General features: G+C 42.2%; 1 protein-coding gene across 1 annotated transcript in view; it reads right to left on the minus strand.

Annotated features, from left to right (window-relative positions):
- The window catches only part of LOC308314476 (uncharacterized protein), a gene marked incomplete at its 5' end in the record, with an annotated part of 41,608 nt that overhangs the window by 22,162 nt on the left and 3,221 nt on the right, over window positions 1-16,225 (minus strand). Inside the window, 6 exons of the mRNA XM_080762107.1 lie at window positions 2,856-2,891; window positions 4,184-4,359; window positions 6,172-6,291; window positions 12,535-12,614; window positions 13,890-14,111; window positions 15,053-15,126. Coding sequence (XP_080618233.1) covers window positions 2,856-2,891; window positions 4,184-4,359; window positions 6,172-6,291; window positions 12,535-12,614; window positions 13,890-14,111; window positions 15,053-15,126 — 708 coding nt within the window. The remainder of the gene's footprint in view (window positions 1-2,855; window positions 2,892-4,183; window positions 4,360-6,171; window positions 6,292-12,534; window positions 12,615-13,889; window positions 14,112-15,052; window positions 15,127-16,225) is intronic.

Here is a 16,225-nt window from a genome sequence, read left to right on the forward strand (position 1 = left end):
GACCGGTCTCGATCCTCCCTCGTCTACCCCGTCTCATGTGCTCATCTTGGCCTCTGCTCCACTCCGCTGTCCTCTCCCCCGCGACCGAAACCCTCCGAGCGCAGTTGAAGCACCGAGATCGATTAAATGATATCTTTTTTAAATAGCGGCTCTTTATGTAATGTTAATGTTGATTTAGCAAGAGCATACCATATTTAGGGAAAGAAATACAATTGTATATATCCAGCACGTCGTGGAAGCAAGAGAGAGAGAGAGAGATTGAGATATTGTTTAGGCTATTTAACATTAACAATAATAGTTAATAGGGCTATTAACACACACACACACACACACACACACACACTCGTAACGGGATTGTTGTCCATCTATCCATAAATCTAGTCATCTACTGTCTTTCAACTTTTGCTATGAGATAAAGTTTTGTTTCATCGATACATGAACGCAATAAACCAATTGAAATGATTCCCTCAAAAAAATATTATCCATCTATGCGATATCGATACAGTCTACAGAACGCAGCAAACCAATCACCAAACAGTGACATTTCCGCGGGCAACATATTGCATAAATAGAGGGGGTTTAAACCCTCATGTCATAGCGACACCATGGATCTTCGGATGAGACGTTGGAGGCTCCTGATAATAATTGCCGCCTTGGAGGAGGAAGAAGTGCGGGAACATCACCCCTGGTGTGCCTCAGTGTCCTCAGTTTAGGTCGGATCAGGGATGTTCACATATAATCATACAACTGATATAAAGGCTATTAATTATTTTTTAAAGGTATGATTGACGGTGCCAAAGTTTCAACATGTACAGCTAGCTACCAGCCTACCACTGACTGATCGCACACGCATACACACACGTGCATGCATGCGACGTGCATACGACCGACAGAGCGAGCTGCTCATCCCCTCCCCTCTTTCTGGGGAGAGTTTGGGGGAAAAGCCAGGGGGTCAGACAGGAAAAAAAAAACGGTTTTAACTATATAGTTTAGTTCTTTGTCTATCTATCTATATCTGCTAATTTATAAACCGTGTGTGTGTGTTTAGTCCACGGTCAGTGATGGCGTTTAGTGGTCAGTCCATGTTTAGCTCTGGTGAGAACCGGGGGGGTCCAACTGTAGGGCACTTCTCCCCAGCTACTATGCCATTCCACTGGGAGAGAACTGGGTCGCAAGTGACTGAACACAACCAGGTTTCACCACTTCGACAACTTGTTGCTCATATAAACTTTTCTTTCTTTCCATAAGCTAAACTCCGCCTCCTCAAACCACGCTGTGCTCTGATTGGCTAGAAGCAGCTTCTAGAAGCTCGAAGCCAGAACGCAGCTTTTAAAAGCTGCGTAAAAGTTTTCAGCACGCAAAAAGAAATCACTAAGTGGTGCAACTCCCCTCTCCACCCTCCTATCTCTCTCTCTCTCTGTTTCTGGCACAGTAGCCAACAGCGCCCCTACTGGTACTCATACCACTGGTGCTCATTAACGTCACATACATAGGTGAACGTCACATACAACGTCACGGACATTGCTGTTCCTTGGAGTGGTTGCACCACTCAAAAATAAGCTATTCATTCCAAGCTTCAAAACGAAAACGCTGGTATGCATAGAGATAACATGGGAGCACGAAGCAAGAAGCTGCTTCTAGCTTCCTTGGTGTGAACGCGGCTTAAGTCATCCTTTAATACGAAAACTGATGACTGTCTGTAATTGTTTGGCATAGGCTCTGACAGTTGAGGACATGAATTGGGCTCGATGCACAGCCAGAAAGAAATTGGGCCTCTTCCTTTTACTCCCTTCACAGGTATACTAATTAAGGCTCTGTTCCATTTAGTGTAGTCAAACTTTTTTATTATCAAGGACCCCCATAACTCTGAGAGTGTACAAAGGGAAAGGAACCAGTACTCTCAGAGTTACACAACCGTAAGGGGGCATTTGTAACCCATTCAACGAACCATGAGGGTCCCTGGACCACAATTGAGACCCACTGGTCTGGTGTAGCAGTGTCTTTCCAGTGAGCCAAGCAAACATGCACAATATCAGCACCCTGAATCTGTTTGGTCAGAATGCAAACAGAGCCTTAATTAGCATCATCGGTAACACCTGTGAAGGAAGTGAGGAAGAGGCCACATTTCTTTCCAATATCGCTGCAGTGCACAGAGCCTGATTGTCTGATATCCCCTTTTCACTGATGCCATTTTCTGCTTAGACCAGAAGAAATGCATAGTGCTACTGTAGCAATTCCACACTTAAGACATGCTTCCTCAGCTTTCTCAGGTCGCAGCCAATCACAGCGAGTCAGAGTTCAGGAACACACTATCTACTGTGGAAGTAGACCAAATGGCCGGGAACATTACCAGTATTGTTAAAAATTGAGAAAGGGTGGAATTGCAGCATAAAGAAAATGGAACTGGAAATCCATTTGGCCAATGACGTCATTTCAAATACAACGTTTCACCACCATTGACGTCTAGATGTAATTTGTCGTTTTCAGTGTTTACGAGGGCGCTCTTCCGCAACCTGTGAGTTAATCTACGGTTCCGGATCAGAGGACAACAGGAAAAAGTAGTATATAATATATTCTTTTGAGACATTCTGTGATTACACAGTTATAGAACAAAATATTCTGTGGGTCTTGAAAGATTAGTCAAAAAAGAAATAAATAAAACGCTGGCAGTGGTTGCAGACTCCAGTTGGTGAGTTAATATGTTAAAAGGGCATGCATGAGTATGTTTCTACTGGAAAATAGGAGCACAGTAATTATGTTATACTTCAATAATTCAATATCTATTTATACAAGGAGAAAGGGACAAATTGGCTAACCCGAAAGCCAAGGGATAGTTCCTGAGTTTATAAACTTACCCCGGTCTATTTTATGGCCTAAAGAATCTTCAAAACCTGGAAGATAAAATCAATAGTCAAGACACTGACAGCTAGTACATACACTATATATATAGTGATGCACCGAATATTCAGCCGCAGAAAATATTCTGCAGAAAATCCATTTTCGGTCTATTCGGTTTCGGCCCGAATAGGCAGAAAATATATCACCGAATAGTGTATGCAATTAATGCATTCAAAAAAGCTGAATAAATGTTGTATGGACCCATAATAGTGATTATTATTTAAGTTTTGCCATAACTATTTATTTTGCCATAAATCAGTTCAGGTACGGTCATGACAGCAATGGTAGGAAAATATATATATAATATTAATCATATTCGGTATTCTGTTTTAGGCCAACTGTTTCCTATATTCGGTCAAGATTTTCCCTTTCGGTGCGTCCCAAAAATAAATAAATAAATATATATATATAAAATGCATTTTTAGCCATTTTCGGCAGAATATTTTCTGCGGCTGAATATTCGGTGCATCACTATATATATATATATATGACCTCATAAAGCCTAATTTATACACCATTTATTCGCACGACAGGAACAGATCATCAGACTACATGAGATGAAACTCTCTCTGAAAATCTCTTAGTGTTGAGCAAGATGCTAAACGCCTAATTGCTTCCGATGTGCAGGTTGGTGCCTTGCATGATTTCCTCCACCATCGGTGTATGAATGTGTGTGAATGGGTGAATGTAATGAAATCTATGTAAAGCACGTTGGACAAAAAGCACTATATAAATGCACCATTTACCATTTTAACAAATTAATTTAAATCGATTATAAAAAGATTTAAAAAAAATTAAATAAATAAAAACACCATTTTCAAAGTAAATAAAAAATGAAAATAGCAAAGATGTGTGATTACATCACATCACAATGCATTGTGCATTGTTTGCATGAACTGTGGGGACCCCCCACCCTGACAAGCACTTGGAATTGTAGGCATTCAATTGAGTTTAACTCGGTTCCACAGATTTTGTGAAAATTGCCAAACTACAAGGTCACAACTCCTCGCTCTGCGAGACACTGTGAGCTTGTAGCTATTGTCACAATATTTGCCCCGTTAAGTAATATTTGACAATTTGCTATTAAAGTCATTCAATTGTCACTTTCGAAATGTGCCCTGTATAGACTTATTCCGTATCACCGTTTGGTGAGTAAATAATGTTTCACATTATTAGGCTAATAATCTGGGGACGCCCCAAAACTATTTGGAGACCCCCAGTTTGAGAAGCACTTATCTACAGGTTAAGAGCTACAGGCGCTACTTGCTAGATGAAGAGCTCTTACGCCTTTGCTGGAGCTGCTGGTAGGTGTAGCCTGTGTCCCTTTCAGGGGTGTAACTCCTACTGCTAGACCCTGAATGGGCAGGTGGAACAGACGTCTGGACTTCCCTCCTGGGAGGAGAGCGCTCGCGAGACGGATTTAAGGACTCTCTCCATTGGTAGTCGTCATCATAGTCGTCCCTGGGGATACAAACACACAACAATTCATTCAAATCTAGGCGATTATGAAATTACTCTACGATTAATTGTCCCCCTGTTTCTGTCACAGAACATTGGAACGTTATGAATAAAAAAATACTTTTCTGTTTGGCTTTTAGGCTGTGTAAACTAAAGTTAAAGTTAAACTAAAGTTAATTTTTTGAAATAAATTAAAAAAATATTATCAGATTTACAAGCTCAAAACAGGTCGCAGGTTTTGAAATTATATCTGCCATTTTATCTTTTGCCATTATATCTGCAAAAGATTATTGTGATTATGTCAAATAATTGAGATTAGGCGATTATGTAATGTGTGACAGCCAGGCCTATAATCAAATCCAGTCCTGGCCACAGAATTTAGTTCCAGCTCCCTACGCTCCATTTGTGATGAAAGCTTGTAAACAATGAGAACATAAAAGTGACTGTAAAATTGTCTTGTCTTGCTGATGGAATTGAATTGACATACTGGTCAAATTGCAAGCTGAGAATATTCTAGCAACAAAACAATTTGTACTATAGTATAGCTTGTATCTTACATTGCCCATGAAATATAATGCCTGTGGTTCTCAGTATCACTGGTGTCACTGAAAAATGTATTCGGGTGATGCATAATTTGTCAAAAAGTGTGCGCACCGTTTACCGTCTGCCTACCTAACTCCTACAGATATCCAGTTCCAATGTTTCCTTTTCTTTTTACACTTGCATTACACGGATATTTATTCATATACTGTATTATATACACTAGACCTGTACGTGCCCGTCGCAGTCGGCCACCGGCCTACTTGGGAACGATGCAACTTGGGAACCTAATATACGTCGTCATAGGACCCGTCAGCCGGTGTCCCACATGGAGATCTGGATATGTGCCTGTGTGTGAAGACTACAAACTGAAAAGTGTATTTGGCAATCAATTCGGCCCACTGGCAGAGCCACACGCATGCACACACGTACGCACAGAGACGTGGCACATTGTGGACCTGTGGTGGGTCAAACGGTACGTGCATTACAACCGTACACGCACACAGAGATGTGGCGCATCATATAGTAGATTCCATTGCAACAACAACATATATATTCAGGTGACAATTAAATTGGTTGTGGTTGGTAACAAAAAAGAAAAAGACAGACTCACTCTCCCTCTCTCTCCAAAGAGAGAGGGAGAGTACAAAAGTATTTTCAGCAATGGAACATACGTTGGTAGATGTTGTTGAGCCGGTCATTTTAAAAGTACTTCTAACATAAAAAATCAGACCCGTCTGAACTGAGTGGTGCTGTTGGGGTGTCAGGTTGTTGTTGCTAGTCAGACTATTGGTTGTCGGACAATTTGCTGCCGGACTATTGGTTGTCGGACTATTGGTTTTCGGACTACTGGCTGTCGGACTATTGGTTGTCGGACTATTGAATGTCTGACTATGTAGTATGTACTGCCTCTCATCATGCACCTGTGCATGTGCTACAACGTAGTCTGTACTGCACTGTGCTCTGTGCTGGTGTTCAGCTTCCCATCATGCACCTGTGCACAGTGTGAAGATCAACAGCGCCACTTTGTCACCTGTTGGTACCCTACCTAAACAGACATACATACATAGAGACATAGGGACAGACACACATTGCTGTTCCTTGGAGTGGCTGCACCACTCAAAAAGGTGTGGGCACCCACCCCTCTGGGCACTGGGCACCCCTGCTCTATACCAATGACTACTCAGAATATAAAGCAATTGAACGGTTTATTTTTAACAAAAACATGTCACCTAATCAAACAATAGAGAAGCGTAACAGAAAGGCATACTGTACCCCTGGGCTGTGTGTGAATGTGATGACGCCAGCAGCTTGTTGTCTCCTCGGTCCGTCCTCAGCGTCATGAGAGGGCTTAACCCTTGACTTCTGCTGTTGACATACGGAGCAGCTCTGTCCCTGCCGAACATCATGGAAAAAGAACATTCTGTTGGGTCCATGATTTTCATTAAACAATTCTCAACAATTTCTCAACATTTAAGAAAAAGAAAAACGCCACTAAATGGCGGCGCCGTGGTTCAGTGTGAAAGTGAGAACGGAGATCAACGGACTTATCGAAATAAAGGATGTATGGAACTCACTATTAATGTTAAATTTCCAATCATTTTAATGGATTCCATACTGTGGTGGTGGTGACTGCAGGTGAGTAAACACGAATAGCAGCTGCAGCTTCCTCCGTTTAGTTTTCTCTGAAGTGAAGTTGCTTGTTACGTGTAGCGTTTAAGTTATATCACCATGGATCGTTTGGTGACTTTGATTAATGATTAACCAGCGGTATCAAGCAAGTCTCACACAGACACCTTTCACTGTTCCCTCTACTGTACTGCCTGCGCGCGGTGCGGGACTACAGCTACGGGCCCGACTAATGAGCATACATTTTGGGCCTGGCTCGGGACCCCAGGTCGGGTTCGGGCAGAGTTTGAGAACTTTAATTTTCATTACCTTTTCCATTTCTTCTGGTATATAAATAAATATATAACTTTGTATTATTATTATTATTATCTGTTCCCCGTCAATTCTAAAATGGTTTCTGAATGGGTTTTTGTTCTGCAGACATAAGGCAACAAAAAGCGTTCATTTTGAGGAGGAAGTCAAAGAAAAGCAACGATATTGTTTTTAATCAGACAGCAGCAGCAAACTGTATAATATATATTCTGAGCTTTCTCGTTGTCGTCCAAAAGCTACTCAACTAAATTTAAGTCATATTCATGAAAGCCACATATATTTCCTAGTGACTTGTACCCTTGGCATCATGTAATGCTATTTTTGTGAAAGGCCTATAAATATTAAACGTTGTGATGTATGGGGGAACAAAAAAGGTAACTGCACTCTGCATGGACCGCACCATCATTCATTTCACTTAGCTTTTCTGTCAAAGAGTTGGACTCGCTTAGTGTATTCAGTCTTGTTCTGAGAATACTTCATCTGGGTCCTAGGCTAAAGCTTAGTGTTCACAAAGCCAGGGCATATAACACTCACTTATTGTGTCAACCAATAGGCATATATTGTCACTGTCTGTCTGAACCATTGTATCTCAAAACGTACTTACTTTTCAGGAAAGAAATTGTTCCAATGGATTCTAAGGTACTGTACTGTATTTCGTTGTTAATACTTTTCATTGGAAGTATTTAAAAAAAATCACACCTGTGTGAACCGAGTGGTGCAACTCCCCTCTCTCTCCCCCCCCCCCCCTCCTCCCCTCCTCCTCCCCTCTCTCTCTCTCTCTCTCTCATTAGCAGGCAGAAGGCACAGCACTACCCCTCTCTCTGTTTTTGGCGCCCCTACTGGTATTAATAAGTGACATACTCGTGCTCATGACCACACTGAAAATGTTTTTTTTGCAAATCTGCACTGATATCATTAAATGGACTGAAATCAGTCCCCAGGACTGAGAACTTTAAGCCCTGGGACCACTGATACATACATAGGTGTACACAGACATTGCTGGTTGTAGGAGTGGTTGCACCACTCAAAAAGACTTATGTATATCTGCTATAAATAGCAGATATACAATCTCCCAGTGCGTCACTTGTTTTATTTTTTACTTATATTTTTATCCCACGATTTTGCAACACAGTTCTTTCACTCTGTGCCAATTATCTAATGTAATCCTGGGCGCTACACTTCCTCTGACAGCCTGGGGGGGCAGCGGACTGACCTCATGCCTCCTTCTATGCATGAGGAGTCCAAGCTGCTTCTTTTCACCTGACAGGGGGGAATTTCCCTGGCCGGACGTAGCGCGTGGAATGAACACGTTATTCCGACCAGTTCCTTTCCCCTCCATCAGGCGCCCCAGCTGGAGGTAGTTTTTTTAGAGACCAGGATTACTGCATGTTTTTGTGAGGGTAACTACCCTAGGGGACACGGGGAGAACATGCAAACTCCACACAGAAAGGGTATGGGCACTGATGATGCCGAGGAGGGAACACGCCACCAGCGCCCACAGTGTCCCCAGCGGGAATCGAACCCAGGACCCAGTGGGTCACTTGTGAGCATATACTGTACATCTGCTATTTTTTAAATGTTTTGAAAAATCTTGAAAGAGTGAGAACTACTGATTTAGAAGGCATTTGTAGAATCGGCCTCTAGTTTGGACATAGCGTTATAGCAAAAGCTTTCAAATGTACTACACAAATTATAAAATGGGGCTTAAGAAATGAAAAGATAACGATTAGCATTCATCTATGAAAGTTTAAAAAAAGAAAGAAAAAGAAAACATGGATAATGGAAACATGGATACAAGGTTTCTGCCTGATCGTGATGATGTGCTGTTTAACTTTTAATTGTAATCTCAGTACAGTATTTAAGGCAATTGTTTGTTTCTTGACTGAATGCCTGAGTCTGAACAACACGCTTTAGTGCCAAGCAGAGGTATAAATGAATGAATAGACACCTGGTTGTCATGAACTCTTCCTGAACTTAAGCCACATCCAAAACAAAGAGCAGGCCTAACAAGGCCTACAGCTTTTACGACGCATGGCCTGTTTGAAGTAGCCATGGCTCAGCTTGCCTTTTGCCAAATAAACTTAACTGCCATCGTAATACTTCAGTGGCCCTGCTAAACTAACATCACACGGCTACGGAAAGAAAAGGAGTTGCTATACATTGTACATACAGGCGGTTGGTTGACATGATGGAGCACAAATCAAGCACTGTACAGGTTAAATACAGACACAAAACACCACAAGACAAAAGGATAGTTTCTAAATACAGCACAGATTTGGGCAGTATCTACCATCTTCTGAGCACTAAAAACAAAATGGCACATAAACTTTAAGCCCCAAGCAATTACTTGGAAAATCACCTGAAGCTCAAAATTACCCCTGAGCCCCAGATGGAGCGAAAGTAAAGCAAACCCTGCAGTAAGGTTGTCAATACATACATACTTCCTTGCTTGTGTTGTTAAAAGACCCAATAACAAAATACTGTGACCAATGCTTCAAGCAGCCTGGGGTCATTTGAGCGTAAAAGATGGTTTACAAAAGAAACGTTCAACCGATAAAAGGCTTAGATCAGCAAAGAAGCTTTTGAGGGACTTCTAAGTGACTATCTTGTACAATAGTAGCACTAACTTATTAGGGCTCCCATTTTACATCTTGGTGTCAACAGTTGCACCACGTGTCGTACACGCACACCAAAATCAAGGCATATGTCCTCAGTCACGATACAACAAGCATGTCATGTGACCCAGCATGTAGGCATCCTAAGTTCGAAACCCCCTCCAACAACCAGTCCGCGGGTATGTCCCAGTCTGGACCACCAGAGAAACCCCCTCCAACAACCAGTCCGCGGGTATGTCCCAGGCTGGACCACCAGAGAAACCCCCTCCAACAACCAGTCCGCAGGTATGTCCCAGGCTGGACCACCAGAGAAACCCCCTCCAACAACCAGTCCGCAGGTATGTCCCAGGCTGGACCACCAGAGAAACCCCTTCCAACAACCAGTCCGCAGGTATGTCCCAGGCTGGACCACCAGAGAAACCCCCACCAACAACCAGTCCACTGGCGGGTATGTCCCAGGCTGGACCACCAGAGAAACCCCCTCCAACAACCAGTCCACGGGCGGGTATGTCCCAGGCTGGACCACCAAAGGAAAACTATTTCCCAGTCCACTCCCGCATTGCCACCCGGTGTCATATCGTTCTCCGTAGTGTGACTGAACCCATGGGCCTAGAATCCACCCACTGTTGTTCCGACAGCGGACGGACACACCGCTAGAAGGCCAGGTCCAACGCCTGTCTTCCTGGTAGCTGCTCATGGAAAGGGCCACCAAGCAGCACCAGCTGTCATTATACTCCATCGGTGAGCAGTGCCTTGTTGTATGCAAGCAAGCTTGTGATTGTGTTGAAGCACACAGTGTCCACAGAGGTTTGCAAATGCATCTTAAATCTGCACCCACTACATTAACGGTGGTAGTTACAACGGAGCTGTTTAACGTCATGCTCAGGATCCCAATATTATACAAAGATAGCTGATGTACAAGCTCACATGGTAGACTGAAAAAGGAGGGTACCCAGGAAACACCAGTCAACACACCAACGGTTAACTACTGTACCAATGTATCTCCCTTAGATTAGAGTAACAGTAGCCTGGGATGAACTCCTTTTTTGTTTTTCTGATCCGGGCTAGAACGGATATAACACACGTCGGACGCAAGCGCTGTGCAAAGTGCAAAGCAGTGACTGTACACAGGAAAACGTCAGAAGGGTAGACACAAGAAAGCTTACTAAACCCATGAGGGGTTCTAACTTCTAGCCCCTCCAATGTCTGGTTTTTGAAATTACATCATAGGGAAGCTAAGTCTATTGACTTTTAATGTTTTTTAGGGCACTAAGCGTGACATCATGTGGCAGCCAAGTCTATGGAGTTTTAATGTTTGTTTACAGCAGTTATACAAACATTACCAGGCGCCCCTCACTTCACACGAGTGTGATTCTTTCCAAAACGGATCACACAGCTTAGTTTTAGAAACTGAAACGGAGCTATTTCCTCTGTGGTGGAAAGCCTGTTGACACGAGGTTAGAGTAGGAGGGAAAGATGTTGGGACTCCTTTGCACATAGTTTACAAGACACCTTGTGCAAGAGGACACCCACTCCAAAGACATGCTGCCCATGATTCCTGTCAAGGAAGGCAAAGGTGAGGCCGTCTGTGGCGTCTTGACCATAAGCACTGAGACCCGAGTATAAGATTTCCCCAAACTAAAGCATGGGGCTCCTTTGGACTCTGGCGTCTTAACAAGTTGCTATTCTTGATGCAAAGATACAGTACAGTGTTATATTCACACACACACACACACACACACACACACACACACACACACACACACACACACACACACACACACACACACACACACACACACACACACACACACACACACACACACACACACACACACACACACACACACACACACACACACACACACACACACACACACACACACACACACACACACACACACACACACACACGTATCACCTGTCCAACAGCAATGTTGACATTCGGATACAAAGTTCTCTACAATGCCTTCTCTTAGCCAGAGTTAAGACTTTGATGCCAAGAAACCCTGCATTGCAGTACAATGCTCAAGTTCAGCAATGATCGTCATAGGATAAATTTCACACCATGATATAAACAGAAAATGGTAAATAAATGGTAAATGATGCATTTATATAGCACCTTTATCCAAGGCGGTTTACATAGATTGTGTATTACATTTACCCATTCACACACACACACACACACAAACTCTGGGGGAGCCCGGGCTCGAACTGAGCCACCGCCGCCAGATAGACGGAGGCATAGATAGTTCAGAGTGTCTAAGAGGTGTGTGTAGGTATTTGAGAGGGAGTAGCCCAGCTGGTATTGGTGCGGGGGTTTGGCTCCTTGGCTCAGTGAGTAGACACTGGTGCCCTTTGTCCCCCTGTCTCTAGCCTTGTGTGACTCCTGGCCTGGGGAGGGGGGCCTTGGCCCAGGAGCTGTTGGCATGCTGTAATGGCTAGGGCAAGACAGCTTTCTTGGCATTTTATGAGACAGACCCCTGGATTTAGCAGTGTTGTGTGGTGCCGAACTTCCTGCGGCAAACCTCTAGTAGAGCAATGCAAAAGCACATAAATGAACCTCAGAACATTTCCGAAGGCATCAACCTTTTCTAATACATTTACAGTAGGGCTCTGCAATATTATAGAGATCGTGTTATGAGACTAGATTGGATATCATATCATAATATTGTGATATGTTTTTTTATTTTGAAAAGTTTAGAAATGTTTTGAAGGAGGTATCTGATCAAAAGTATTGTCATAATTGATTTTGTCCATATTGTCCAGACCTACTACTTGACCAAAGTCTTTATAATATGGTTGCCTTGAACTACTGAGTGTATACAGTACTAGAGAAACCAATTTCAAGTCCAACTCATTATATTGTTTTTAAAATAGAGCATATGCTGCCACCAAGTGGTCTTTTCAAACATTGCATTTGCATTGCACTTTTGTTGCAACCACACAGAAATAAGGCAACACTTGACAAAAGCCCTCAATTCAGCATCCTCACTATGACCCCAAAAATAAGCTGATAAGACACACATCAGTACCGGTTTACCAAGTTGGTAAACTGTGGGAAATCACAGGAAGATCTTACCTCCCAGTCCGGCTTATCTCCACTTGTCGCCGTATAAGAACATCATCTCTGGTTGAACCATATGGGCCAGATGGGTCCTCCTGAAAAGAATATTACAATTGTTTAAATTACATTAACCTGACAAAAGTTTGTTGGATGGAAACAGCAAAGTTATGAGGGTTGTTCAGTTGTGTGGTACATTTTACCAATAGTGTTTCCAATTTTAAGTCATTCATGATTCATGAATTGCATTTTATAGCGCGTTTCCAAGTGCTCAAAGCACTTCACAATGGTTCATTCATTCATACTTGGGAGGTGAAGCGGCGAACAGTCGACACCAGCGTCCTCACTTCCCACATTCACACACCAGTGGTGGCAAGCTCACACCGACCAACTCATTAGAGGCAATGTAGGGTTCAGTGTCTTGCCCAAGGACACTTCGACATGTGGACAGGAGGAGCCGGGATTCGAACCGCCGACCCAGGGATCATTGGACGACCTGCTTTACCTCCTGAGCCACAGCCGCCCTATAAATTTAACTCATTTAACAACTAAACCTACTTTATATTCTTTGCCGACAGTCGTCCCCCAGGGGTACTTGGTCCCCTCCATTTTTCCCTCTTCACCAAATCTCTCGCAAGCTTGATCTCCAAGTTGTGAGCTTAATAAACAGAATGTTCGTCCATTTTCTCTGAATGTTTGCCTATTATGTCATGCTCAGAGCTGGGACGCTAGGGTTCATGTGCTTGTAGGTCTGCTATTTTTGAGAAATCGTGAAAATGCATCACAAATCTTTGAATATATATTCTTTCAGAGCGAATGTTTTTAACTAAAATCTTTGCTTCCGAGGAGTTCCTGGAACAACATTTTCAGATGGGGGTCGGTGGCCAATTACATATCATTCTGGGGGTCCTTGACATGAAATAGTTTGAGAACTACTGACATAGAAAGTCATAGAAAATCATGATTCTGTAATTATGTGTTTTGAATGATGATGTTTGCATTTTGTAGAATCGAGCTCAGGTCTAAATGAGTAAATCACGGCTACAGTCCCAAAGGGCTTTATAGGCCTACATTTAACAAAAGGAACACAAAACCAGCTTGGGCACTCAATCAGGCAAGGAAAAACACCAAAGAACAGGAAAACAAATGGAAGGAACCTAGGAAGGATCTTAAAATAACAAGTATGGGCATAAAAGAGACACACACAGGTAGACCGGTACAATGGGTATGTTGACAATGGGTACAAACGGGTATTGCATGAATTCCCAACTTGCATCGTTCCCGAATTGTCCTAAAATAAATAACTGTGCTGAAATGACACCACTGTAGAGAGTAGTTAGTTAGCAAGGGCACCACTGAACAGCTCATCTTACCAACTGTGGTATGGGGCGTGCAATGGGGTATTGCTTGAGGTCTGTGTAGCCATGGACATCAGGTGGGTACGTGTTTTCTCCACGGTAGCCTCTTTGGTCTGGTACATTCCGAGAGTTGTAGTACCGTTGGTCGTCATCATCGTATGGTCTATCGTATGACACTTCTAAGCGATTTGTGGTTGTCCTCCGCTCAACAACATTGACAACTCGCTGGTAAGTCACCTGAAAGGAAAGCATTAGCATTAGTGACAGCACTGAAACAAGCATAAATGCATAAATGTCAAATAGAGTGTCAAATCGAGTGGCAAAGTGAATGACAAAGTGAGTTTAATGTTGTTTAACGTTGTTTAATGCAATGAAATAAGCCTACAACTTTTCTGTTTGGATATATGTACAGTATCTCCTAATCCTTGTCCAAGATGGCATTTTTGGTCATAACAAGGTTTATTCCACGGCCAGAACAGACGATGTGATCCTCCTCAATCATGTTTTAGCAGCCCGGACGGTAAACAGGGAGTCACACACACAAGATAAGATCATAGATTCATAACATCCGGTCTGGGTTTTTGGCTCTTCAAAATAAGAGTTGAACGGGGGAAAATGCTGGCATGAATTATATCAAAGTTATTAATAAATGCTGGCAGACTAGGTGTTGAAACATTCTATATCGCCAAATCGATTAACCACTTAAGCGTTATTTTATACTTTAGTGCACAACAGGGTCAGGCAAAAATAGTTAATAGCAAATCTGCTATTTCTTCTATTTTTTAGTTTTGGAAATGTTTCGAAGCCTTTCACATACGACATGCCCAAAATAGGGATAGATTACAATTAGATCATTTTAATAAATCTATTGATTTAACCTGGATATTGGCAGCCATCTTTGTATATATTGTATTGCAATGACAATTAAATGTAATGTATACTATATTACAGTGAAGAGTGACAAAAATAGCCGATCTACAAGCTCACAAAACATTGTGGACGTCACGTAACATATTGCGACACCGACCATAACCATAACCATAACCGTGTGTCGAACTGAGAATACATAGTGCTTACAGGGTCTAGTTTGGACACTGCCATTACAAAACAAATGCCTCGGCTCAAAGACAGGTGAACAATGTGAACCTCTAGCCATTGAAGAACATGTTCTTTCTTACTTCTCTTTGTGAGGAAGAAATGGATTGTTCATCATACGCCTCCCGGATTGGTCTTCGGTCTCGTCGATACGCCACTGCAAAGCAATCAAGAAAGAGGCCAATCATATGAAATGATTTCAAAAACACGAATGAATGAAGTATAACAATAGTTCAGGCAGTCGGAAGTCAGACATGTGAGAATGGTTACGTCAATCCATATACCAACCAATCAAACAGTGCAGCCAATGACCTCATCTGAACAACTGCTCAGATGAGGTCAAGGTGCCATTTAAAGCGAAAAGCATCTGTGGCGTTTTATACTTTATACTATTCAAAAATAGCAGATATACAACTCATATCCCGTCACTTTGGGCTTTTTAAAAACTCAAATAAACAGCCGTAAATTAATTTGTATTGTTCAGTCTTATGTCTCACACCTTCCTCTTGACAATACAACCTAGATTCTCTGTGGGGTTCAGGTCAGGCCAGTTGGCTGGTCAGTTAAGCACAGTAATACCATGGTCAGTACACCATTTACTAGTAGTTTTGGCTCTGAAGCATACTGTATTCTAAAAGATGGCTGTGTTGAAACCATTGTTAAGTTTTCAACACCATAGCAGATAACATGGCCTAAATCATCACTGTGTTTTGTTTTGATTGATTGAAATATGTATTAACAGATTGCAGAATTACAGTACAATTCAAGCACAACTCAATACAAAGACTGTGAGTGGACGACCCAATAAAGCATTACACTTGTTTACAAGAGAAGAGGGTCCACCTTGTTCAATTCATCAAAACATTTAGAGACGTACAAATATACACTTCCATTGTCTCAACACATGCTGCTGGAAAAGGAATATCAGCATCAACATAAAGCTTGTCAATGTACGGAGGCACACAGTGATGTAAAATATCATAATAGATGGTTGTGTTGAGACTCTGGACATGACAAAACAGTGATGAATGATGATTTAGACCGTGTTATCTGCTGGTGTTGATCCACTGACAATACAAATTAATTTACGGCTGTTATCAAAGCAAAGCTGGGCTTCGATAATACCTCAACAGTGCCACAGGCTGATCACCTCCATGCCACGCCCAATTGATAAAATTATTTGTTCAAAAGTAGATTAATAAAACAAAAAAAGGTTTTAAATACTTCACTTTATGGACAATGAATTGAGAATATAT

The sequence above is a fragment of the Protomyctophum bolini genome, assembly GCF_963924005.1.
Source record: "Protomyctophum bolini genome assembly, chromosome: 4".
In the NCBI taxonomy this organism is placed as follows: Eukaryota; Metazoa; Chordata; class Actinopteri; order Myctophiformes; family Myctophidae; genus Protomyctophum; species Protomyctophum bolini.